This window comes from Zootoca vivipara, chromosome 4, assembly GCF_965207765.1.
Source record: "Zootoca vivipara chromosome 4, rZooViv2.hap1.1, whole genome shotgun sequence".
Classification (NCBI taxonomy): Eukaryota; Metazoa; Chordata; class Lepidosauria; order Squamata; family Lacertidae; genus Zootoca; species Zootoca vivipara.
The window spans coordinates 92205940-92231020 of record NC_142587.1 but is presented as its reverse complement, the minus strand read 5'-3'; the positions used below and the strand labels follow the sequence as shown (position 1 = coordinate 92231020).

Below are 25081 nucleotides of genomic sequence, written 5' to 3'. Positions count from 1 at the left end.
TTGAAGCAGAAGTTTCTGAATAAGATTACAGTGACTGACAGAGAAATTGTGTGTGCATGTGTGTGTGTAGTAGGGGACAAACAAAAGCATTTGTGCATGTGTGGAGCAGATAGAGAGAAGTATAGACATTTTTTCAGTATTACTAGTCATGGAAGAATCAATGTGAATTTAGTTTTGCATTTCTCGGTTTATCTGTAGCGTAACTGAATCCAAGTAACTGTACATGGGGTATAAAGTAATCAAAGCTTCGCATGAAAAATTACATATTAGAGAAATAAACTTATATAGGGTGATATCCAAGTAAGTTGTACTCAGAGTAGGCTCATCGGAATCACTGAATTTGAGTCCACTTATTTCACAGGGTCTGCTCCAAGTATGACTATCGTTGGATACCACCCATATAAATTACACACACAAAAGTTAATGGGGAGAAAACTATACGATCTTTTTACATATATCTAAGATTTTGCAATGCAATTAATCCCCATTCCTCAGTAAATGCATCATTTAAAAAGTATACTGTACTAAAAGGATACCACACTCAATTTTTTCTCATGCAAATGCCAAATGCTGCAAAGCCACCAAACGTGTGACAAGGGAACACTTCCTACCCCCCACACCCCCAAAAGAAATTAGTACATTAAAAGAGAAAACCACACAGGAACATTGCAAGGTCTCCCACCAGCCCATACTTTTAGAACGATGCCTGTGAAAAATGAACATCACACCTCACTTCTTTTAAAAAGCAACATCACTAAGCAGTCCTCCAGCCTTTGCTTGAAAACTTTATAATCCGAAAGGCGATGTGTGTAACTTTTCCTTTCCTTTTCCTGCCTGGACTTCGAGAGCCCACTGCGTTGGAGAGACTTAAGGGGAAAAAAGCATCTCACCTGTACTGGGTGGTACCAGCTGTGGGGGCAGGTGCAATCCGTCCACCATTCCCCTCCTGCCCCTTTTGCCTTAGCTAAGGTTTTCGGGGGGCTTTTCTGCACCTTGTCCCACGACGTGCTACACTTAGTCCTGGGCTGCGTCAGAGTTGGACCCTGGGGTCCGGAAGCTGAGAGTGGCAACGCCTGCGGACGACAGCAGCCCCCCTGGGAGTTCTGCCGCCACCCAAAGGGACAGTGGGCATCCCTGGGCAGTGTTGGCACACCTCTGGCAGGATCAGCCCCTTCAGACCCCCTGCAGCAGCTGTGCTGCCTAGGAAGATAGGCGTTCATGTTGCACCGGTGTCAAAGTTCTTTCCAACACACGCACACACACCCCCACACCCTCCCTCTCTCTTCTTCTCTCAGCAGATGCAAACGTCCTGTTCTGCAGAGCCGCCAAGTACCTTTGACAGCTGCTATAAGCGGAGCATCGTGGGAGCCGGGAGAGTAGAGCTGCACAGCATCATCTGCTGGCTAGTAGCTCTTTGTCAATAGATGACTCAACTCGCAGAGCAACTTGACAGCATCCCTGCTTCAGGCAGAAGCAATCAATGCTCCACACAGCTGGGTTTACAAGGCTAAACTACAAGACCCTCCACTCCCCTGTGGAACGATGAAAAGAAAGTCATAGGAGGATCCTAAGCAGAGGAGGGGAGCTACAACAATTCAGTTTCTCCTCTTCCTTTTCCCAAGCAGGAAAAGCTTCCCCTCCTTCTTCTTATAAAGGAGATATGCATGCAGTTGTCATCAGAATAACCCTCCTGTAAGGAAACAGAGCAGCTAGCCTATGAAAACCAGAGGGTAATAAACAGAAGGGTCACCAAGAAACACACACACACACACACACACACACACACACACACACCACGTATCTCATCCTTACAGATTTGAGCTTGGCTGGAAAGGAATGTGTGTGCTCTGGGATTTCCAAGATAAGAAGCTCAGGTGGTGATGGTGGTAAAGGGAAGCAATGTCATGTTTTGTTTACTGTATTTCGATACTGCGCGTCTGGTTTACAGTGCAGTGTAATGGCCAACCTTCTAAGAAACATGATGCAAAAGAAAAGGGAGGGCAAAACAAAAGCGCCAGGCTTTCAACTCTTACATACTGCCCTGTAACAGCCACATGGAATGATCACCTTGTCAGGCAATTTGGGAAGAGGAGGAGCCAAATGCCAATTGGTCCCAGCCAAGATAGGCCTTTGACGCAGCCTGGTGGGATGGGTGTCCATGCAGCTGCTTCCAGCAGAGCTAGCAGTAAGAGCTGTCTTAACTCATTCCCTGCTGCAACGTGAAATGATACAGCATGGGTGACACCTGGCTTGAGAGCAGTACATGTGAAAAGGACCTAGGAGTCTTGGTAGACCACAGACTTGACATGAGTCAGCAGTGTGATGCAGCAGCTAAAAAAGCCAATGCAATTCTGGGCTGCATCAAGAGGAGTATAGCATCTAGATCAAGGGAAGTAATAGTACCACTGTATTCTGCTCTGGTCAGACCACACCTGGAGTACTGTGTCCAGTTCTGGGCACCACAGTTCAAGAAAGATACTGACAAGCTGGAACGTGTCCAGAAGAGGGCAACCAAAATGGTCAAAGGCCTGGAAACGATGCCTTATGAGGAACGGCTTAGGGAGCTGGGCATGTTTAGCCTGGAGAAGAGAAGGTTAAGGGGTGATATGATAGCCATGTTCAAATATATAAAAGGATGTCATATGGAGGAGGGAGAAAGATTGTTTTCTGCTGCTCCAGAGAAGCGGACACGGAGCAATGGATTCAAACTTCAAGAAAGAAGATTCCACCTAAACATTAGGAAGAACTTCCTGACAGTAAGAGCTGTTCGGCAGTGGAATTTGCTCCCAAGGAGTGTGGTGGAGTCTCCTTCTTTGGAGGTCTTTAAGCAGAGGCTTGACAGCCACATGTCAATAATGCTTTGATGGTGTTTCCTGCTTGGCAGGGGGTTGGACTGGATGGCCCTTGTGGTCTCTTCCAACTCTATGATTCTATGATACTATGATTCCTTGTAGCCTTCCCAGAGGTAATTGGTTGGCCACTGTGAGCACAGTGGGGCAGATGAAGGTGTCTGGTTTTGCTGCTGCAAATGCACCATGCCGTTTCTTCTCCCAGTGGCCATTCCTCCTCTGGTCACTGCTGCGGATACACAACCTGACTACCTGTTTTCAGGCACGGCGGTCATCTGTAAGGGATCCCCACATGGCAGGGTTGATCTTGCCAACCTTCATGCCACGTTTGCAGATGTCTTTGTAACACAAAGCTGGTCTGCCAACAGACCTGGTGCCTGAAGCCAGCTCCTCATAGAGCACGTCTTATGATTGCCCTCCACATTACAGATGTGAGGAATGAGGCTGAGAAAGAATTGTGTGCTTAAGGATACCAAGTGAGCCTACAGAATAGATGAGATTCGAACTGGGTGGCTTCCTGATTTTTGCCCTGTCTCTTATTAGAAAGCATGGAATGCCGTAGTGGCTATCAGAAGAGAACTTGCGGATTTCTAGGAAAAGAAATGTGGTGAAGCCGAGGATGACTCAGCTTCCCATTAAAATTTGCATTCTTCAGCAGCAGCTAATTGATTTCTGCACCCAGAATGGAGATTTATTTTTAAAACCATTTAAAGGCTGTTTGTTTGCAATACACTATTGCAATACACTATTGTCGGGTTTAATGCAGATGCATAAAGTGTTTGACCACATGGTCTCTGGAAGAATTCTGTTTGGTTCAGTGATTAATAGTTCTCACATGTGTGATAGATAAAAAAAAAACCCACAGAGAGTTATAATTAGCATAGGACAGAGAATGAATGAGAATTCGTAGCCCTGCATGTGTGGCTGGACTACAACTCCCATCATCCCTGACCATTGACCATGCTGGTTGGGGTTGATGCAAACCTGGAGTCTACCAACATTTGGAGAGCCACAGATTCTCCATACCTGCCATAGGAGAGGGGGAAACGTGACCTGAGAACCATCCAGTCCTTATATTTAAACATAGATTTCTTCCTAGTCAAGGACCAGAAATAGCTGAACTGTTGGCACGAGTCCTTAGTTCCTACATCTTACTGTGAGCTTAAGTATATGTTTCTGAAATAAAAGCACAGTTTCCCCATCTTTACACCTGCTGACATTCCACTCTAACCCTTCCTCTGTTATTTCCTGTGGCAGATTCTTAGAACCTGTCATCTTCTACATTAATAGCATGTATCAGTACTACCACATGAGAATGAACTGATCCATCGATCATGGTTTTGGAACCCCAGAAGTGACTTTAGTCCACATTGCCTACATTTTTTGCTTAAAAAAGTGCTTCATGCACAGGCTTCCTCAAACTTGGCCCTCCAGATGTTTTTGGCCTACAACTCCCATGATCCCTAGCTAGCAGGACCAGTGGTCAGGGATGATGGGAATTGTAGTCTCAAAACATCTGGAGGGCCAAGTTTGAGGAAGCCAGACATAACATTTCCCATAATTTTCAACCCCCCCCCCAAGAAACTCAAAGCATAGGATTTTTTTATTCACATCAGTGACTTTGTGAAATAATCCAATATAGCAATGTTAATCAAAACCTGAGATGTACTGCAGTAATTATTATTATTATTTAAGTAGAACAAACCCATTGAAAAAGATGGCAGTGGTTACCCAGAGCTCCTTGCTAGTTGCAAAGCAGCCCCCATAGCTGGTCAAGCTTCAGGGCCCCAAAAATGTAGGTCCATCATGGGCTTCCCACAGTCCGAGCCAGGGATATTTCACATTGCTTTCTACTTGGTCCTTTGTAGCAAGTCACAATTTTAACTGGTGGCCTAAAGATTCCTTCAAACAAGGGAGGAGACAACAGCTGGGGAGCTTCAAATTCTATGAAAAGGTCTTCAAAAGGCACCTTTGTTAGGGAAACTTCTAGTTCATGAACCACAAACCATCTATGACCTGCATTGCATAGATCAGTGTTTCCCAACCTTGTGCATCCAGATGTTTTGGGACTACAACTGCCATCATCCCTAGCTAGCAAGACCAGTGGTCAGGAATGATGGGAGTTGTAGTCCCAAAACATCTGGAGGCACAAGGTTGGGAAACACTGGCATAGATAACCCTTGGGATCCCTTCCAACTCTATAATTCTATGAACCTTATTTATGGTGCTAGAGGCTTTTCAACCATCACTGATACATTTCCCCCCGTTCTGCGTCCAGCAAGTCAACCCTACTGAAGAACTAATTTCTCATTTCTGTGATGAAAGAGGAATCTCTAGCACCACGAACAATGCAACGTACTGTGTGAGTTAAAACCATATTTTCCACCTTGCTAGACGCTCTCATTACATAGCTTAATATCACGATGAGCATAAAAACTGTCATGTGCAATAACGGAAACACTTCATTATGGCTGTAACAATGCATTACTACATCTATTATGCAGTAATGAATTACTGCCACCAGCCACTATTGTAATACAGACTGCCCTTGGCGCAGGCACCGTTTTATTTGCAATGTAACCAAAAACATTTGCCAAAAACCATGGAACCCATTTGCATGCCTGATTGGTAGCAGTAGGTAAGATGGGTTGCGTAAGACTTTTTTTTTTTTTTTGCCCATTGTACTGATTATCTGGCAATAGTTTTTGGCTATTCCATGATGTAGAGTGGAATCACAGAACTGCAGAGTTGGACAGGACCACAAGGGTCATCTAGTCCAACCCCCTGCAATGCAGGGATCTTTTGCCCAACGGTGGGGTTCGAACCCACAATCCAGAGATTAAGAGTATCATGATTTTCGGACTGAGCTATTCCAAGATCAGGACAACTTACTGGGTACAGTGGAACCTCGGTTTACGAACACCTCGGTTTACGAATTTTCGGTTTACGAACACCGCGGACCCATCTGGAACGGATTAATTCACTTTCCATTACTTTCAATGGGAAAGTTTGCTTCAGTTTATGAACGCTTCAGTTTATGAACAGACTTCCGGAACCAATTACACCCATGCTTCGGGTTAAGTACGCTTCAGGCTGAGTACTCCGCGGACCCGTCTGGAACGGATTAATCCACTTTCCATTACTTTCAATGGGAAATTTCGCTTCAGTTTATGAACGCTTCAGTTTATGAACAGTCTTCCAGAACCAATTGTGTTCATAAACCGAGGTACCACTGTATTGTCATTTGGACATACCGTATTTTTCCATCTATAAGACGCCCCCATGTATAAGATGCCCCCTAATTTTTGACATTTTTTGGGGGGGGAGGGTGACCTAGTCTTATACACGAAAAAATATGGTATATTCATTATATAAGGGATGGAGCAGAAAACAGAGCAGCAGTGGTCACGGGAATAAGCACATCTGTCAATTTGTTTCTCCCAGTTTCTCATTTCGCCAGTCTTGAGCCCAAGTTCTCCACATTTCCAGAAAGAAAGAAAGAAAGAAAGAAAGAAAGAAAGAAAGAAAGAAAGAAAGAAAGAAAGAAAGAAAGAAGACACTCTGCTAACGAGCTCCCTCCAGGTGCCAATACTGGCACTAACAGAAGCACTGTATCTGCTAGCATCCACTGAAAGACCACCTCCTTCTCTAGAGACCCTCTCAAATGTTGAGATCAGCAAGGGGGCCCACTGTGTGGTCCTGCCACCCTCAGAAGCATTGGGTAGTGGTGGCCCCAAGAGGGCATTCTCTGTGGCGCCCCTAAGTTGTGGAACTCCTTCCCCACAGAAGTACATCTAGAATGGGTTACATTTTTTGCTGAAGGCACATTGCTTCACCTCGGCCTTTGACATTGATCTTTCGATCTATTTATTTATTTATTTATTTATTTATTTATCTATCTATTTAATTAATCACATAATGCATATCCAGAACCACCGTCATCAGAAAACCCCCATTTGTGGTTTTAATTCAATATTAGTAATAATTATAATAGAATTAGAACTCCTCCCCTTAATTTGAACTAGACATATGACTGTGTATTATGTTTTCCTCTATCTGTCACAATATGCTTCATAGCTTAAGTCTGACCCACTTCAATTGGACAGAAAATGTCAATCAATTTGGAATACACTTTTATTTTATCTTTTACATTGGCTAACACAAACGTCGTTCATCCATTGAAACTGCTCCAAAATCACAGCCAATCACCACGGCTACATCCATCTCAAACATCGAGCATGCAAACTAAAAATAAACATCTAGACAAAATTGCTCTGGGCAGAACACGCATATGGGAAACAAAGGCACATCTGGGAAAATAAAAATTACTAATCAAGTTTTGAGAGGAAAAGCCAGGAGCCAAGGAAGAATAGACTCTGATGGAACAGATTTTCCCCTCCAGCCAGAAGTGCAGAAAGAAGATGGAGACTGATGAAATCGTAATCACCTTACAGTAAACTACAGTTGGATAATATTTACACCCCCCTTCCAAGTTTCTCAAAAGGATGCAAAGAGGGGAAAGCATGGCAGGCAGTAAAATTTCATGATGTTCTGCAAAAGCATCCCAATGTTCACCAGCTCACTCTATGTGGATTGTCCCTCCACTTAATTCTTAAGAGATAGGGAAAGAATTTGTTTGTTTTTCTTTTCACAGTGTACCAATCCAATTAATTAGATACCCCCCGACTTGCTGGAAGATTGAGACACGACCCCTGGTTGGATTGCTCGTTTCTCCAGATTTTGCCATTGCTGGCATGCAAGAAGTCCACACAAAACTATGCATATGAAACAAAGATACTGAAAAGCTCCCTTTTTTTTAAAAAAAAAAAAGAAGTATGCACAAATTGCCTCCAACAGGATGGTACAGCATGCAACAGGAAGCACATATCACTTTTAATTCCATTGCATCATGAAAATAGTCCAACAAAATGAAGAGAAAGAAACTAAAAATTAGATTCAGGCCAAAAATCGAAGAAAAAAAGGCTAAGCTTAAATCTGAGAGAAGGGTAGGTCTTGCCCCCCCCCTTAAGATTTATGCACATTCATGGTAATATTTTAAAAATGCACAACATTCTTTTCAAATAAATTTCTGTATGAACAATATTTTTTTCCCCACTCAGAGAACATTTTCTGCACCGTGCAGAAAATAATATAGGCAACTGACCAGCAGTCTTACTTTGGGATATCTAAGAGCTTTAGCATCAGAGTAAGACAAATTAGAGGCCATTGTTTTAGTGCTCTCTGTTGACCTAAATCAGCCCAAAGTACACTATCCAGGCCTTTAGTGCTCATAAATTATCTTTTCATGATACTCCTTTCAAGACTGCCCAATTCACTATCCTTTCACATTTCACAAACCCTAATTATGTTTTCAAAAGGTGGGGACCCAAGTTGTCTCTGTACTCCTACCTCCTTGCTATTTTTGCTGGCTACCTCCTCCCCCCCTGCCCCCCCCCAATGAAGCAATGTCATCACATAGTGTCACTCCAGGGGATTGTGGGGAAGCAAAATGGCAGCCAACAGAAGGTGAAGAGCCTTGCTGTTGTTCTTGGGTCCTGCTTATGGGCTTCCATAAGCATCTGGTTGGCCACTGGGAGAAAAGGATGCTGGATGAGGTGGGCCTGGGACACTGGCCTGATCCAGCAGGCTCTTCTCTTGTTCCTGTTTAACCTAGTTCTGAGTTGTTCAGTGCTTTATCTGTTAACAAGGCCTTAAACATGGGCCAGTAACTGATCAGCAGCCAGTGCAGCTCCTTCAGAACACATGCAAAATGAACGTGTTAGACATGCAGCCCAACAACAATGACCAAGAGGGTGAAGGAAATCTAGAAGGGCTAATCAAAGATCTGGAAAAGCAATTGAGAAGGCCTGCTTGTAATGGAGGTCAGTATGGCTTCCAAAAACCATTATGGTTTACTGCAACTGACAGTAGCTCTCAGGTCAAGATCTATCCTGGATCTATAGTATAGAATCCTGAATCTGTAGACGCCAAGGATACATGGAGCTCTCCCCAAGATGTATTATTAAACTTGCACAAGTGATCTTGAAAAAGACTCAAAGATCAATTCCACAAGTAAAGCAGTGTGCCTTTTAAGGTTTTTCATTTATTACAGAACCAGAAAGAAGCTGCTGGTTTTGGCTCTTTCAAATTCAAAATGTCCCTGGCCACCTTGAACATGTAGGAATTTGATTGGGGGAAGTTAACATTTTATTTAAGGGGGGGCATAGTGATTAAAGCCTGTGCTACTGAAGGCTTCTTCATTAAAGATTTAAATTATTCTACCAATAATGCATTAACAGGACGAGGACTCCAGCAATCATAAAGTTTTAGATAAAAGAAGATCCAAGGAGTGTGTAATTTCTTCTTAATAGGCAGAGCTAACAGTGAGCATTAATTTGTATTTTATAGCTTGGCTGTATAATGGATAGTTGATAGAACCAATTTGCACCTTCCCATGGCAACAGGCTTTATGTTATTGAAGATACTGAAGCAGTCACAGAGACCTTACCCCCAGGTTTATACAATGGCCAATGGTAATTTTAAGCATGTTAAATGACTCAGCCACAACTAATGGCATAATGATTGTTTAAATCATATTCCCCAATGCAATATCATAAGTTACCTTTCTGAAGAAGTGTGCATGCACACGAAAGCTCATACCAAAATAAAAACTTAGTTGGTCTTTAAGGTGCTACTGAAGGAATTTTTTTATTTTACTTCGACCCAGACCAACACGGCTACCTACCTGTAATAAGTTACCTTTGGCTTTGTGGGAAAGCATCTATTTTGCATGCAGAAGACCAGAGGTTCCCTTATTGCTTGGGGGGGGGGTTCCTTGGGTATTCCCCAGCTGGTGCCTACTCCTCTACATCCAGCCAATCCATGATAATAAACTACAAGAAGGCAGCAACTGGAGGAAATGACTCTTGTTTCAGTTGTCTCTATACTAATGCACATAGTATGGGGAACAAGCAAGATGAATAAGAGTTCTTAATACAGATGGCAAATATGACCTAATAGAGATTAATAAACCTGGTGGGATGAGGCTTCTGACTGGAATGTAGGAACTGAGGAATATAGCCTGTTCAAAGGGAATAGACCAAATAGGAAGGGAGGAGGAGTAGCATTGTATGTTGTCATGGACTGGGTGAATGCAGAGGAGTGGTGGGAGACAACAGTTGGTTTGTAAGAACTTAAAAAAATAAGACCCACCATGGGTTTCTCAAAAAACAATTCATATGAGATGAATCTCATTTCTTTCAAGTTTGGTGGATCAGGGTAATGTTGTGGGCACCGTGTATCATGATTTCAGTAAGGCTTTTGACAAAGTGTCCCATGAGGGCTGGATGAGGTAAGGTGGGGGGGGGCTCTCCTTTATTGGAGGTTTTTAAGCAGAAGTTGGATTGCCATCTGCCATGGATGCTTTATCTGAGTTCCCTGCATTACAGCAGGTTGGATATATGACTCTCAGGGTCCCTTTCAACTCTACAATTTTATGATTCTATGAATTTTTGCCTGATCCAGAGGGACTGTTCTCATGTTCTTTTTTTTTTAAAACATAATTTTTATTGATTTTACAAATTACAAAAGTCGGTACATACATAAACACCTTTTCCACCTCCTTCCCACCCCCCTCCATGGGTCCTCCCCTGCCACAGAAGTATCCCACGTAGGTGAACAGTCAGAGATGGTCCATTTTATGCTTGGATTTCTGTCCTCCTCCCCCTCCCCTGTCCCCAAAGCCCCCCCCCCCCTGCCACCAGGGAGCTCCAGTAAACCAGGGCAGTACGCAGGAGGTCATCCATCCAACCATCTATTATCATACAAAAAAAAAAGGAATAAAAATAGAAAAAAGAGAAAAAAGAGAAGAAAAAAATAGAAAAAGACAATACAAGACAGAAAAAATCTTTCTTTCATTCATAGTTATTAAACCATATTTTGTGGGCTTCCCCACCCTCCCCCCTTCCCCGGTTTTCATCCCTTTTTTATCATCTTCAACAGTTTCTTATTTTATAAAAATACACCTTTATACCTTATACTACTTATAAATTGATTATTATCATTTTCACCTAATGTCCAAATCATTAAAAAATCAAACTCCCAGTTTTTCTTCCCGTGCCTAATTTTTACCCCCTCTATAAGCTTCCATATTTTCACATTTTTCCAAAATCAATTCACTTTTAAAACTATAACTATTCCCAGTCTAACCTTACATCCCCGATTACCGGCTCCACCCCCCCAATCCAGCAAATTCCATAGTCAGCAGACCAGTTATAATCCTGTTAATCCATCCTTATAATCACAACTTCACTTTCCCTTCACCCCACCCCCTGTTTACAACCTTTTGCCATCCAGGTCTCCATACAAGACCCCTGAGTTTCTTCTCTTCTCTGCGTGTTTTTTCCCTCTTCCCTGTGGGCATTCTGAACTTCCAGTAGTACCAATCGTGCCCCCCTCGAAGGAAAGGCACTCCATCCAACTTTTTGTAGAGTAAAGTCATCATTTTTTTCGTGGTGGGATTCATTTTGTGTTAAATTATCACAGTCCTCATCTTGCTCTTTTCCTTCCAAATCACAGTCACCATCATTGTCATTCTCACATTTGTCTTCTTCAGTTTCAATAGCTTCATCTTCTAAGAAATCATATTCTGCCATCACCATCTGAAATTGTTGCTGTAACTCTTGCCGTTGTGTCTCCTCTTGACATAGTTCTATTCTTGCTTCCCACATTAAGGTCAAAACAGTCCGCTGGAACTCAGACGAATACCTTTTTGTTGACATAGTTCAATCCTGCCAAGGTCAAAACTTGTCACATGGGGTGGAATATGATCACAGTTTATTTTCTCGACTCCATTTTAACAAGCTGGCTGCATTCTTCAAGTCTTATTAAAAATAAAGTTCGAACTCACATTTCACAAGCATTTAAACCAAAAAAGAATTTCCACAAAGTCCAGAAATAAAAATTGAAATAAAGTTTTGACTTATAAATCCTGATCAACTCACTGGGTTGTCTGGGCTGCCGGCTCCCGAGGAAAAGAAAGGTTTTTCTTAGTCTTTACCTCTTACTGCAGGGCACTCACAACCACAGTCTCTCTCCCCTTTTACCCTGCATTTAGGGGAGATTCTCTTTGATGCCTTTGAGGGATCCTTTTAAATTGAAATCTTCTATTTACGGCTTCGGGTTTCTATTTACTGTCTCTTTTGTTGCCGTGGGGGGGGGGTGGCTTCCTCTTTTCTCCCCTCTCTCCCAGATCCAAATTGTTTTATAATCCAAATCGTGAGGTTACTTACAGTCTTATTTCCAATCGTTTTATTTTCAGAAGAATCCAGCGCTCTCCACCTTCGGCTTGAAGCTTCTCACCGCTAGGATAACGTTGCCGCTCAAAATGGCCCCCGCGACTTCTACCCTCCTCGCTCCGGAGCTCTTATTAGAGCTTACCGGAGAGTTGGGGAGTCCGGATTGGGGCTCTGCCGAGCAAAATTTGCCCCCGGGACGCCCTTCCCGGGGTTCTAAGGGGCGCAGCGTCGCTCTCGCTGCCTTCCCCACTCCTAGCAGGGACGGGCCGTCTCGGAGACGAGACGAGACCCCGCCGATCGGCGCTGGCGCTGAACCGGAAGCTCCTGTTCTCAGGGTAATGTTGTGGGCACCGTGTATCATGATTTCAGTAAGGCTTTTGACAAAGTGTCCCATGAGGGCTGGATGAGGTAAGGTGGGGGGGGGCTCTCCGTTATTGGAGGTTTTTAAGCAGAAGTTGGATTGCCATCTGCCATGGATGCTTTATCTGAGTTCCCTGCATTACAGCAGGTTGGATATATGACTCTCAGGGTCCCTTTCAACTCTACAATTTTATGATTCTATGAATTTTTGCCTGATCCAGAGGGACTGTTCTCATGTTCTTATGAACTAAAGCATGAAAGACTAATGTAGCTTGTTCTGTGGTTGCAGAACACACACTGGGAAAACTCAATATATGGTAATAGCCAATAAATAAGCTTCCTCCTTTTTTTTCTTTTTTGCAGGGAAACAATTACACACCACAAAGCTGGCACCGGACCACCCATTATAAATGTGTCCTATTGCAGTTGTGAGTTTCTGCTTAGTCTGGCTTCATTCTCATCTGTAGATCTTCAGTGTCACCAACTACCCATCCCATGAAGCAATCATAATAATTCTCCAGCCAGGTTATTCTTCTAGTGCCTTAAGCAATTGAATAAATGTTTATATATAGTCTTTGCCTTACCACAACTTTGACACAGCAAAGCAAAACAATGCAAGGAAGTGAGTTGTAGATTTCATTACCTCCAACAGTGGAGACAGATAACCCATACCAATAACCCAGCCAGGACAACAATCTTCCTAACATAATTCAGAACGAATCCTCCAAGCCAGACCTGCTTAGCTTCAGTAGAAGTGCACCATGTACCTTTAAAGCACAAGTAGCAAACATGGTACCCTCCAAGTGTTGCTGGACTACAACTCCCATCAGCCCCAGCTTTAGACTCTTCTCAAGAAATAAGAAGAAACCTGCCCAGGAAGGAGAGTTTCAGCTGTGTAAAACTTTTCTTTGTGCCCTACTTGGGAAAAGTTCACAAGCTACACAAACATGAAATGGGATCAAGCACACAAAATATATTACCTGAGTGAGAGAAGATGCGCTGTCCAAACATGACAAGTACAAGGAAGAACTATTATGTTGAAACAGAATGCCACAAGGCATGCACATTACCCCGAACCTGGAGCAGAGGCTTATTCAAAGCGAAGTTTAAAATGGCATCTTGGGTTCTGTGTAATGCTGAAGGATTTAAAGGGTACTCCAGGCCACTCAAGATAAATACAAGTACACAGATTCTGAAGTAGAGGGGTCCAGCAAGAGACACAGGCTTTTCCCCCTACCATAATTTGGAGCTGATCATGCAATATAAAATACAGAAGTGTCTGTAGTGTGGTGTAGTGGTTAAGAGTGGTAGTCTTGTAATCTGGTGAACCAGGTTTGCGTCCCCGCTCCTCCACATGCAGCTGCTGGGTGACCTTGGGCTAGTCACACTTCTCTGAAGTCTCTCAGCCTCACTCACCTCACAGAGTGTTTGTTGTGGGGGAGGAAGGGAAAGGAGAATGTTAGCTGCCTTGAGACTCCTTAGGGTAGTGATAAAGCGGGATATCAAATCCAAACTCTTCTTATTCTTCTTTCACATGTGAATGGATCTTCCTGGCTCTGACACCAATCTCTCTCCCCCCCCCCACACACACACATAAACACACCCTCGCTTTCTTAACCCTGATACTCAGTGCATGTTTCTGGAAAACATGCCAAATTTTTAAGAACAGGGCCAAGCTAAGACATTTGGCTACTCCAAGCAGTCTTCAACAGGGGTGAGCAGAAGGTAGATCCCGATTTACAGAAGACAAAGTAGATGAGGATTTCTTGTGCCCAATAGTTTAACTACAGCAGTAACAAAATGATTTTCCCCCTTTCTGCCCTAAATTTTATGCTGTTGAAATTATGAAAGCTAGAGGAAACCCAGAGAGGATATTTGTGTGGAAGAAATGAAAGCTCCACTCAGCTCTGGTTCTTAATACTATTTTTTTAAAAAATACAACAACTCCGATTCTTCTTCCTGCTTCTCAACCTTTTTTAGGCCCATAACTCAGCGCTATGGCATCTGCTTTTTATGCAGAAGGTTATAATAATAATAATAATTTATTATTTATACCCCACCCATCTGGCTGGGCTTCCCCAGCCACCCTGGGCGGCCTCCAACAGAGAAATAAAACACAATAGTCTATTAAACATTAAAAGCCTCCCTGAACAGGGCTGCCTTCAGATGTCTTCTAAAAGTCTGGTAGTTGTTTTCCTCTTTGACATCTGTTGGGAGGGCGTTCCACAGGGCAGGCGCCACCACCGAGAAGGCCCACTGCCTAGTTCCCTGCAACTTGGCTTCTCGCAACGAGGGAACTGCCAGAAGGCCCTCGGTGCTGGACCTCAGTGTCCGGGCAGAATGATGGAGGTGGAGACGCTCCTTCAGGTATACTGGACCGAGGCCATTTAGGGCTTTAAAGGTCAGCACCAACACTTTGATCCATCCCTGACATCTCCAGATACAGCTGAGAGAGACGTCTTCCTGAAGCCCTGCAGAGCTGTTGCCAGACAGAGTAGGAAACGCTGAGATAGCTGGACCAATCGTTTGACTCAGAATAAGTCAGCTTCCTTTGTTCCAGCATCTCTCTCTTGACTGTGTACGTTCCTTCCTAGTTTGGATTCTGAGAGTACTTTTTGATTCTTCTCTTTCCTCTCCCTCTCCCCACATTCAAGCATTTGTGAAGTTTTGGTGTGTCCATGGCCAGACTGTAAGTTACATTAAATCAAGATAGGGGCCAGAGTTTAACCATTTCATTGTATGCAAGGTTCACCATGTTCAAAGAAAGACTAGGTTTTATACCAAACACATAGTTGGCCTATGTGCGATCAGAATTCAGGCCATGACACACAGGAAAGAGGATGCTGTGCTTTCCTCCCACACTGTGGCCCTGACAGAAATCACACACACCCCTGCACAGGAGGTTTGGCACAATTTTTAAAGCACCCCTTAAACTCTCCTTTGCAATTCAATTAAAAGCAGCATAAGAAAACCACATTCTCTTTTAAGCAAATGCCTTTACAGTGAGCGGGGGGAGTGTTTCTTTCCTGCAGAGCATAAATATTTCATAAGCAGGGCCTAGAAATATCATGTTGTTTCATGCTTTATTTGGCACCATTCCTGCATTTTGATAATATACATTAAGAGACCCGTCACCTGTGTACTAAAAACTCCGGTATTTTGCCAACTACCTGCTGTTAGTCTTCACACTTTGGAAATCAATCATACCTATGTGCCTTGCACAATGTATTCTTGCTTGCTGCCCTTATTCCTTGTGGCTAAGGAAGCAATCCTGTGTCCAGGAAGCTGGCGTAAAACAATCTAGTGTAAATTAAAGGTAAAGGGACCCCTGACCATTAGGTCCAGTCGTGACCGACTCTGGGGTTGCGCGCTCATCTCGCGTTATTGGCCAAGGGAGCTGGCGTATAGCTTCCAGGTCATGCGGCCAGCATGACAAAGCCACTTCTGGCGAACCAGAGCAGCACACGGAAACGCCGTTTACCTTCCTGCTGTAGCAGTTCCTATTTATCTACTTGCACTTTGGCGTGCTTTCGAACTGCTAGGTTGGCAGGAGCTGGGACCGAGCAACGGGAGCTCACCCCCGTCACAGGGATTTGAACCGCCAACCTTCTGATCAGCAAGCCCTAGGCTCAGTGGTTTAACCCACAGTGCCACCTGGGTCCCAGTGTAAATTAAATAGGCATAAAATTACACCAGATCCAAACCCCGTCCAGATGCACGGGTGATACAGCTCCTCTACCTAAGCCTGGCAAAGGGAAAACAAGCCTTTAAAATGGTTGCCAGGTCATGTGACTGAGCCGAAAGGGCTTAGGAACCAGCCTAAGTAACTCCCCTCCTCCCAAGTCCTGGCTCCGTCACACCCCTTTTTGTGACTTAGCGCAGCTCAGGCAGCTTCAGCTAAGCTGCTATAGCCCTGGATGAGCTAATATGAGCAAGTTGCTCTGGCATATCTTCAGCTGAGCTGGGGTTGGGGGACATAACGCTGAACTGGGAATGAAATGGCTGAGTCAGAAATCTGCTGCATTCTGAGTTTCTCATCCTAGAGCAGGCATCCCCAAACTTCGGCCCTCCAGATGTTTTGGACTACAATTCCCATACTCCCTGACCACTGGTCCTGTTAGGTAGGGATCATGGGAGTTGTAGGCCAAAACATCTGGAGGGCCGCAGTTTGGGGGTGCCTGTCCTAGAGGATTTTGCCATAGGATTGTCCCATAAGTCAGTTCTTAATTGACCCAGAACCTGAGTACTGGTTTAGGCAGGGGGTTACATTCCGAGGCACTACACATTTAAGTGAAATCGTGTATATTAGGGAGACCACTGAAAAACCCCTACAAACACCCTACAAACCTCTGGAAACACTTAAAAAACCCCAAATCCTCCAAACTCCACCTTCAAAACCTTGCCGGAACTCCAACAGGACTCAAAGGTTAGTGGAAAGGCTCCTGGGATTGCACTTCTAAGGGCTTGTGGAATTGCTGGATGCTATGTTCATGACCTGTTTGACATTTTCGCACTCTTTTAGGGTCATTTTTTGCCCCTTTTCATGCCACTCCCAGGTTTGTGGTCACAATTGGGAATTGCCTGTATAAATGAAATGCGGAGTTTAAATGGGAATCAATCCCAATGTTGAAGGCAAATAAAACAGGCAAATGAAAAACAGAATGTAAGTTTGATGCAAGGTTAGTTACTCACAGATATACCAGTTATGTACATTTAAATATAGTCTCTGTCCTTTATATATGATAAAACTTTATGTTTAGAGATTTGAATGAATTTTCATTATAAGGAGAATTATTCTAAGATTCATTTCAACTTTCTCAATATTCCAGCTGACGAAGAATAGTCGAAACAGGGCCTTGTCCTGATTTTTACTGGAATTTACCTTTATTTGCCTTCAACATTGGGATTGATTCCCATTTAAACTCCGCATCACATCAATAAAACCTTGTGAAGATTTATTTGAAATCCATCTTCTTTTGGCCTGAGTTCTTGCTATTTATCGTTTATTTCTGGACTTTCCAAAGAACTCCAATTTCTACTGTATAAATGAAATGGACATATTTGCCCATTTCCACCCATAGCCATGTATAGTACGTCATCCCCTTGGCTCCCAGAATCCCTGGACATTGTGAGAAGCTTGAGCAGCAGAACCCAGACCCTCAGTTCCTTCTGCCACCATGTGATCTGGAGTCAACTCTGCTACTGTGCTTCATTCCAGTGAGGTGTATGAGGTAGGAAGGAGGAGATGAGGTTCCAGAAGTTGTTGTAGCAAGTGAGGCCTGATGACTGCATAGGTCCTTTTTCTGGTACCTGATCCAAAATGGGTCATGGTGCGGAGGAGGAGAAACACAGTAAATGTCCTAAATGTCAAAGTACCTAGCTTCCCCCATCCCTTAAATGTCTCCTAATTTTCTGCTCAGATATAATTTAACTACCCCCTTTTTTTGGCAACATACACACACCCCACTCTCCCCAGTTTAAATCCACTTCACAGGAAAACTGATGATTATTTCAGCTCATTAAGCCTCCCACACAACTTGCAGGAGTGAGGAATGATGTATGTTTTTAACAGCACGGGCAACCCAATGATTGCTTTGAAAGTGGAATGCAGTGCTTCGAATATCCATAAGATGGCACATTGCTTACAAAATGTGAGGAGGAGGAAAATAAGCAAGCCACGCAGTTGCAGCCCATCATCTTCTCCAGGCACTAGGACACATATGTTAATGTCGCTCTGCTAACTGTCCAATAGGGCAGGGCTGGGGAACCTTTTCAAGCCTAAGGGACACTTTTCCTCTTGGGCAAACTTCTCAGGGCCACATGCATGTAAATCCGCTGGGCAAATTGATGGAGCAACAAATATAAATGTGTCCATTGCACAGTAAACTAGTTTGTGTGTGTGTGTGTGTGTGTGCGCACACACACACACACACACACACACCAATTTTCTCCATTCATGCAACCCAGAAGCAAGCACATCCACAGAAGGTGCAAAGCAGGGCTGATGAGGAGTATGTCCTTGGGAGGAATCTGATTGGGGAGGGGTATGGCCTGGGGAGAGTCCTAAAGGGGCTGATAGAGAGGCCCAGAGGGCTGCATTTGTCCCACAGGCCTGAAGTTCCCCATCCTCCTGTGAAGTTCCCCATCCTTCAATATACAGTGGTACCTTGGTTCCCGAACGGCTTAGTTGACGAACAAATTGGCTCCCGAACGCCACAAACCCGGAAGCAAGTGTTCCAGTTTGCGGACCTTTTTCGGAAGCCAAATGTCTGTTTTGGTTGTCGGCATTGTTTCTGGGGCCAATTGGCCAATCAGAAGCCGCACCTTGGTATTCAAATGTTTTGGAAGTCGAAAGGACTTCCAGAATGGAGTGAGTTCGAGAACCAAGTTACCATTGTAGTGTTAGTGATGAAAGTCTTCCAGCTTTCTCCCCATGTTGGCCAGAAGCGGGAAGAACAGGACTTGTTACCACAGCAAAACAGAGAGGCCTGATGCAAGGTTCTCTTGTATGTGGCAAATTAATTTGTCCAAACCCTAAACATATGCCAAAGAGCATAATAATGATTGGTGTGAAATAACCCTTCTGGCTCACTTCCTGAACTATAACTATGTGTGTGGGTGTGGGTGTGTGTACTGTTGTTTTATTGTACAGACGCTGTGGAGCAGGAGGAGGGGCTGAGTGTTAGTCAGGACCTCTCAAAAACCCAAAATGTGACTCCGTCTTCCCTGGACTTCCTCCTCATTCAAGCAAGAAAACATTTTGCAAATGGGGGAAGCTTCCTTTCTGCATTTTGCCAACATCCCTGACCATTAGAAATTGAGTATCGTCATTAATAACAAAAGTACATTAAATGGCTGCAGGGTATGATTGTCTTGCTGTTTTAAAGTCTATTGCTTATTTCCTTCCTTTCCCATTGATTCACCCAACAGCCCAGAGAGATCTGAAGGCTCTTGATGGCTGCCTATTGAAATGCAGGGGATGTCACCCAGCTAATAAGCTCCTTTGCTGCCTCTGCACGCCTCATTCAGAAATGCAGGCAGCAGCTTTTCATCAAGATACTTACATAGCTGAGGCAGGGATTCTTGGCCACTCTGTTGGCTGATGCATTCGCCACTATGGCTAATCTGGGCTTGCCAAAAGGAAAGCTTGCCATAAGGAGCCCAACCGATTGATCCTGTTCGAGCTGCAATCTGATTGCAGCAGGTGGTTTGGGATTCTTCTTATAACAGGATGAGCTGGCAGGTGGATTTATTGGGGCTTTGGTGGTGCTGTGGCAGCAAAGCCACCAGCTTCTTCAAAATCAAAATAATATTCCACTCTGCTAACTTAGTGATGAAATAGTCTTTGGTGGCTGAACACGTGCATTCTGCTGGTGATGTATTATTTTTCTGTTCCAGGCTAGAACTTTTGAGGATAGCTGGTGGTCAGGACCATGGAGAGTTCCCTGTACAGCAAAATGTGGGATTACATAGGAGTGTTGCTCGAGCACTGAGCTGTTGCGGACTGGTAAAGGTAAAGGGACCCCTGACAGTTAAGTCCAGCCGTGAAGAACTCTGGGGTTGCGGCGCTCATCTCGCTAGTTTTTCCGCGTCATGTGGCCAGCATGACTAAGCTGCTTCTGGCGAAGCCAGAACAGCCCACGGAAACGGCGTTTACCTTCCCACCGGAGCGGTACCTATTTATCTACTTGCACTGTGTGCTTTCAAACTGCTAGGTTGGCAGGAGCTGGGGCCGAACAACATGAGCTCACCTCATCACGGGGCCTCGAACCGCTGACCTTCTGATCGGCAAGTCCAAGTGGCACAGTGGTTTAAACCACAGCGCCACCTGCGTCCCACGTTGCTGACTGGAGTTTCCTGCAGGTTTAGGTGCGGGTGAAACTCCACCTTTAGCTACATTCTAATATTCAGAGGGACCCAGGTGGCGCTGTGGGTTAAACCACTGAGCCTAGGGCTTGCTGATCAGAAGGTCAGCGGTTCAAATCCCTGTGACGGGGTGAGCTCCCGTTGCTTGGTCCCAGCTCCTGCCAACCTAGCAGTTCGAAAGCACGTCAAAATGCAAGTAGATAAATAGGAACCGCTACAGCGGGAAGGCAAACAGCGTTTCCATGTGCTGCTCTGGTTTGCCAGAAGCGAATATAGGATATAGCCCACAATCCTGTTCACATGGTAGCCAGCCAGTATCCTGTACTCCTGTGGATTTCAATAAGAAGGAACATTAAGATGGTGAAACATGATGCACTTCTGAGGGGAGTTCATCCACAGGCACGGATCTACCACAGTTTATATCAGGAGGGGGAAACTGGATGTGGCCTACTGCCAGATCTTTAATTCCTCCACACAAGCCACAGACCAACTTGTAAAACTTGGAGGAGGCGGCTATTGTCTATTCTTGTCTATAGCTGACTTGCTTTGACATTCCCACTCTCGGGGACTTCAAAGAAAGGAAGATAAAAGGAGGCCAAAGGGGTGTGAGGTTAGAAAGATCACTGTATTTCTCGATGGCCTGATATTTAGGAGGTGGTGGTTTCTTCAGAAAGAAGATGCCAATCTTCTCCTTAATTGGAATAAAAGCAAATGCTACTATATAGCCAGAAAGCATACCCCCCAAAAGGAACCATAGAAGGATGGTAGAAACTGCAATATATGACAAAAGACAAGCCAATATTTGAGACAACTTTCTGTCATTAGCCTTTACGCATAGATTTAAGACAGTATTTATTTGTGCCACTTAACAAAATTTTCATGAGCATTTTCATGCCTATTTTCAAAATAAATAACTTTGGGATTCAAAGGCACAGAATGGACTTGGGGGGTGGCACATGCAAGCGTGACAGAGACTGGAAATATACCGAGTCCTCCATCCTTAGCATATGTGCGCTCTTACCAGAATTTACTTCAAGCATTTTGTTTTACTTAGCCAGGTTTTTATACCACTTAATTTAATAAAGTCAACGCAGCTTATATAAATGGTATAATATGTTCATGAAAAAATTGCAATAAGAGCAGACTCTTGAAGCACTTTTCATTTGCTGGGGCCGAGCAATGGGAGCTCACCCCGTCATGGGGATTCGAACCGCTGACCTTCTGATCGGCACCCGCGTCCCTAATAACTGTGATAGTGTGCTATGATTCTCAATGGCAATATTTGTCAGTTGTCGTGACTCTTATCTGGTGACACAGACATAATTTATTCATTGTTCTCTTCATCTGTTCAGCTGCTAAAATGATCATATGTGTCCCATCTGGATATATATATGTTTATATCACAAGAAGTATATATGGCTTAATAAAAAATACATAAAATGGTATAAAATATTCATTTAATAATAACAAGTAAAAAGACTTTAAAGTTCCTAATATATTTGTTTAAAATAGCTAGCAATAAATATTCATTAAAAAAACCCAGCATGGTTGGCTTAAAGGTGCTGCCCCAATTTTCTTCTCCAATGCACAGATGGCAAATTAAGGAGGCCAATTTGAATTTTCAGGGGTGGAGTTGTTGGGAGCTGAAGTGTTTCTTAGAGGTCCTTTCCAGAACACCAGTGGGCCATCTTTTTCTCCTTTAAGTCCCTTTAGAAAGTTGCCACAAGTAATGCCTGGTCCCAATCGCTTTAACAGTATTTTTAAATAATGCGGGAGTGAAGCAGAAGTGTGCCACTACCTTTACCCTCTCATATGTCCTTTATCTCTCACAAGAGGCAGGTGACGAATGGAGGAGAGAGAAAGGTGAGTGGCAAAGGAGAAACGCAGGTAGGGGGAAAGTGGAGGTTTTCAACAATGACAGAGGTTTGAGTACAGCAAGTGGGGGCAGACACTGACAGGAATGAAAGGGGTTCAAAGCAAGGTTTGAGTACAGTGAAAAGGAAATTGGGAAGGGCTCTGTTGTGTTAGCTTTTTTGGTGCTACTTTCTGTGTTATATCCATCTCTGCTATTTCTGGTTGTTATTATCATTTTTAAACCCTCAGGGATCCTCTTCAGACCTCTCTCCTTGGTTTAAATCACCATTTTCATCCTCTCAATGTTTTCCATCCCAACTTTACTCAAACCATTCCTGCTGTTTAAAACCAGTTTTTCCCCCTATCAGGGAAAATGTCTTGCTGACATGCCATTGCCTGCTGTTTTTTGCTCTCCTACACTATCCTGACTTCATGCTGTAGAGAGTGATTTGCTAATTGTATTATTGAGCCAAATCGGATCCTATAAGTTTGCATTGTATAATTCTGACTGTGTGGCTTAGCTCCATATTCCTTGGTGCTTTCCTTTGCCTCTGTGCATTTCAGTGCCACTATGTCAAAGTGTAATGAAAACATTCAACAGCTAGACAGGATGGCCTTGCCAGAAAGCACAAGGAGCATCAGGAGATGCTCAAGGTCTACGCCAGGAGATGACGCAAATATCAGGCACACTCAAGGCTGCTTGAGGCAGGCACCGGGATAGCATTGCTGAGTCAGTTGTTTATGAGAACAACCGGATACAGAAAGATCCTTATATGTACTTGTGATCCCCTTGTGTTTATGGGAAGAACCGGACACAGGAAGATCCTTATATGGATTTGCAACCTTGCGCACACACATTACAGAGGAGGGGGAAAGCAGCCCAAGAAGTGTATAAGAATGTTTGCAAATTTATGTTTCTTTACTCCTGTCGTGAGCTTGACCACCAGGAGTCTCTTAAATTTAAAAATTAAATTATTTCTCTGAATTCAACCCCCCCCGGTGTCATTATTGGCTATCTCTGTCCTGCCTGGGTGCAACTTAAGGACCCTTAGTAGCTGATAAGTCTACAATGCAAACCCAGAATTGTGATGGAACACCTCCCTCCCATATTCCATTTCATCCCTCCAAATGGCCTCTTCATTCTCAGCCAGTTCCTTCCCTTCTGTCCATCACCAGTGGACTAAAACTGTCATACTAACATACTCTCACTTGCTTCCTCCCCATCCCATCATCACACTGCTTTCTCAGAACAATCTCACTCCCCCACTTCCTTTAGAATATTGGGAAAGAGCCAATAAAAGCAGAGTGTGATGAACCACTGCATAGTTTATGCACACTTGTATGCAATTTCCCTGAATACAGTATACACCATTTTTGCAAAACAATTTGCCTTTATATAGCATATTTGTATATGTTATTTTGCTAATGTATGCATTTTATGTATACTTCAACTTGCCAAATGCAATTTTGCATGCATTACTTTGCTGGAAAACTGTATTGCAATGTGAATTTCAATGGTGGGTGTGTTTTGGGAGTTGCAAAAGATGCAGGTCTGCATTTAAATGAAAACTCAGACTTCTTTCTTATCCCTAGTTGAAAACAACTATGTGATTTAAAATAGCAATAACAAGAGATTCAGTGTTAATGTTACCAATACCCACTATCATCTTTTTTTTCTTCTTATTTTGAATCCTACCTTGCCATTTATCAAATTAATGGCCTTAGCTGCAATATAAAACATCAAAAAATTGTAAAATATCTATTTTTATTTATCTTTTGATGATTTAAGATTTAAACATTTGTATTTAAAGTCTTGGTTGCCTTTGATTTTTGTGAAAGTCAATTTACAGCATTGAAGGTTGAAGTCCAACGTATATTGGTCACAGAGCACACCCATTTAACTCAGTGACAAAACATACCACAAGAACAAGGTACATAACCTCTCTGAAAATTCTCCACTATCACAAAATTCCTAACTGAAGATCAGCACTCCAAACTTTTAATCATGGCGCAAAGCATTTAGATATGCCATTTCATATCAATGAAGAATAGGCATACACAGACACCCACACACACCAATAATTATTCTAGCTTTATGTATAACCTTATCACTCCTCTGAATTAAGTTTTTTTTTCAGTTTCATTGAAACCTTTTGCACACCCTTACATTCTCTTCAAATACCTTGCTTGAGAGGACCCCCATGTTCCCATCAGTTTAGGTCCATTTTAGTTAAAGCCCTAATCTAACACAATACACTCTGAGCAAATAATAATAATAATAATAATAATAATAATAATAATAATAAAGTTATTATTTATACCCCGTCCATCTGGGTGGTCCACTCTGGGTGGCTTCCAACAGAAATATTAAAATACACTAATTTCTTAAAAATTAAAAGCTTCCCTAAACAGGGAATTTCTTTCTACTCTACTGCTGCTCATTCTTTCTCAGACAAATGTGTTTTCTCCAACTTGCCACACAATCATCCAACAGTCCTCCACCCCATTTATGAACCTCTGGGCTACAATTGTAGTCCAACTTCAACCCGCCTCTACAAAACCTAAACGGCTCCCAAATCATTACCTGAAAGCAATTCAAGCTACTCTTGTGCTTCTTCAGAAGACGTTCTTCCAAAGTCTGCCGCCATTTGAAGATTGTCAAGAGGGTTGGCCACTTGAGCTGGCTAGCCTCTTGCATCTTGGCTCTGTGTCCATCCAAAGAGCACCTTTTTTGGAGCGGCGGGTGCACAGCACTGTGGGAAGTGGCTCCTACGCTTGGCACACTTCCTCTGTGGTTCAACAGGGCTGAGTTACTGACCACTATATAGTTCATCTTCTCCCTTGCCTCCAGCTATT

General features: G+C 43.4%; 1 protein-coding gene across 10 annotated transcripts in view; it reads right to left on the bottom strand.

Moving 5' to 3' along the window:
* DLG2 (discs large MAGUK scaffold protein 2) overlaps nucleotides 1–25081 on the bottom strand; it is an 835907-nt gene that overhangs the window by 308825 nt on the left and 502001 nt on the right. For 4 of the 10 annotated variants that reach the window (XM_088668838.1, XM_088668839.1, XM_088668840.1 and 1 more), the window contains exon 1: nucleotides 891–1220. The exons of the other annotated variants lie outside the window; for them this stretch is intronic. In XM_088668838.1, coding sequence (XP_088524964.1) covers nucleotides 891–1220 — 330 coding nt within the window. Of the gene's footprint in view, nucleotides 1–890; nucleotides 1221–25081 lie in introns of those variants that run through there. 10 annotated transcript variants of the gene reach the window in all.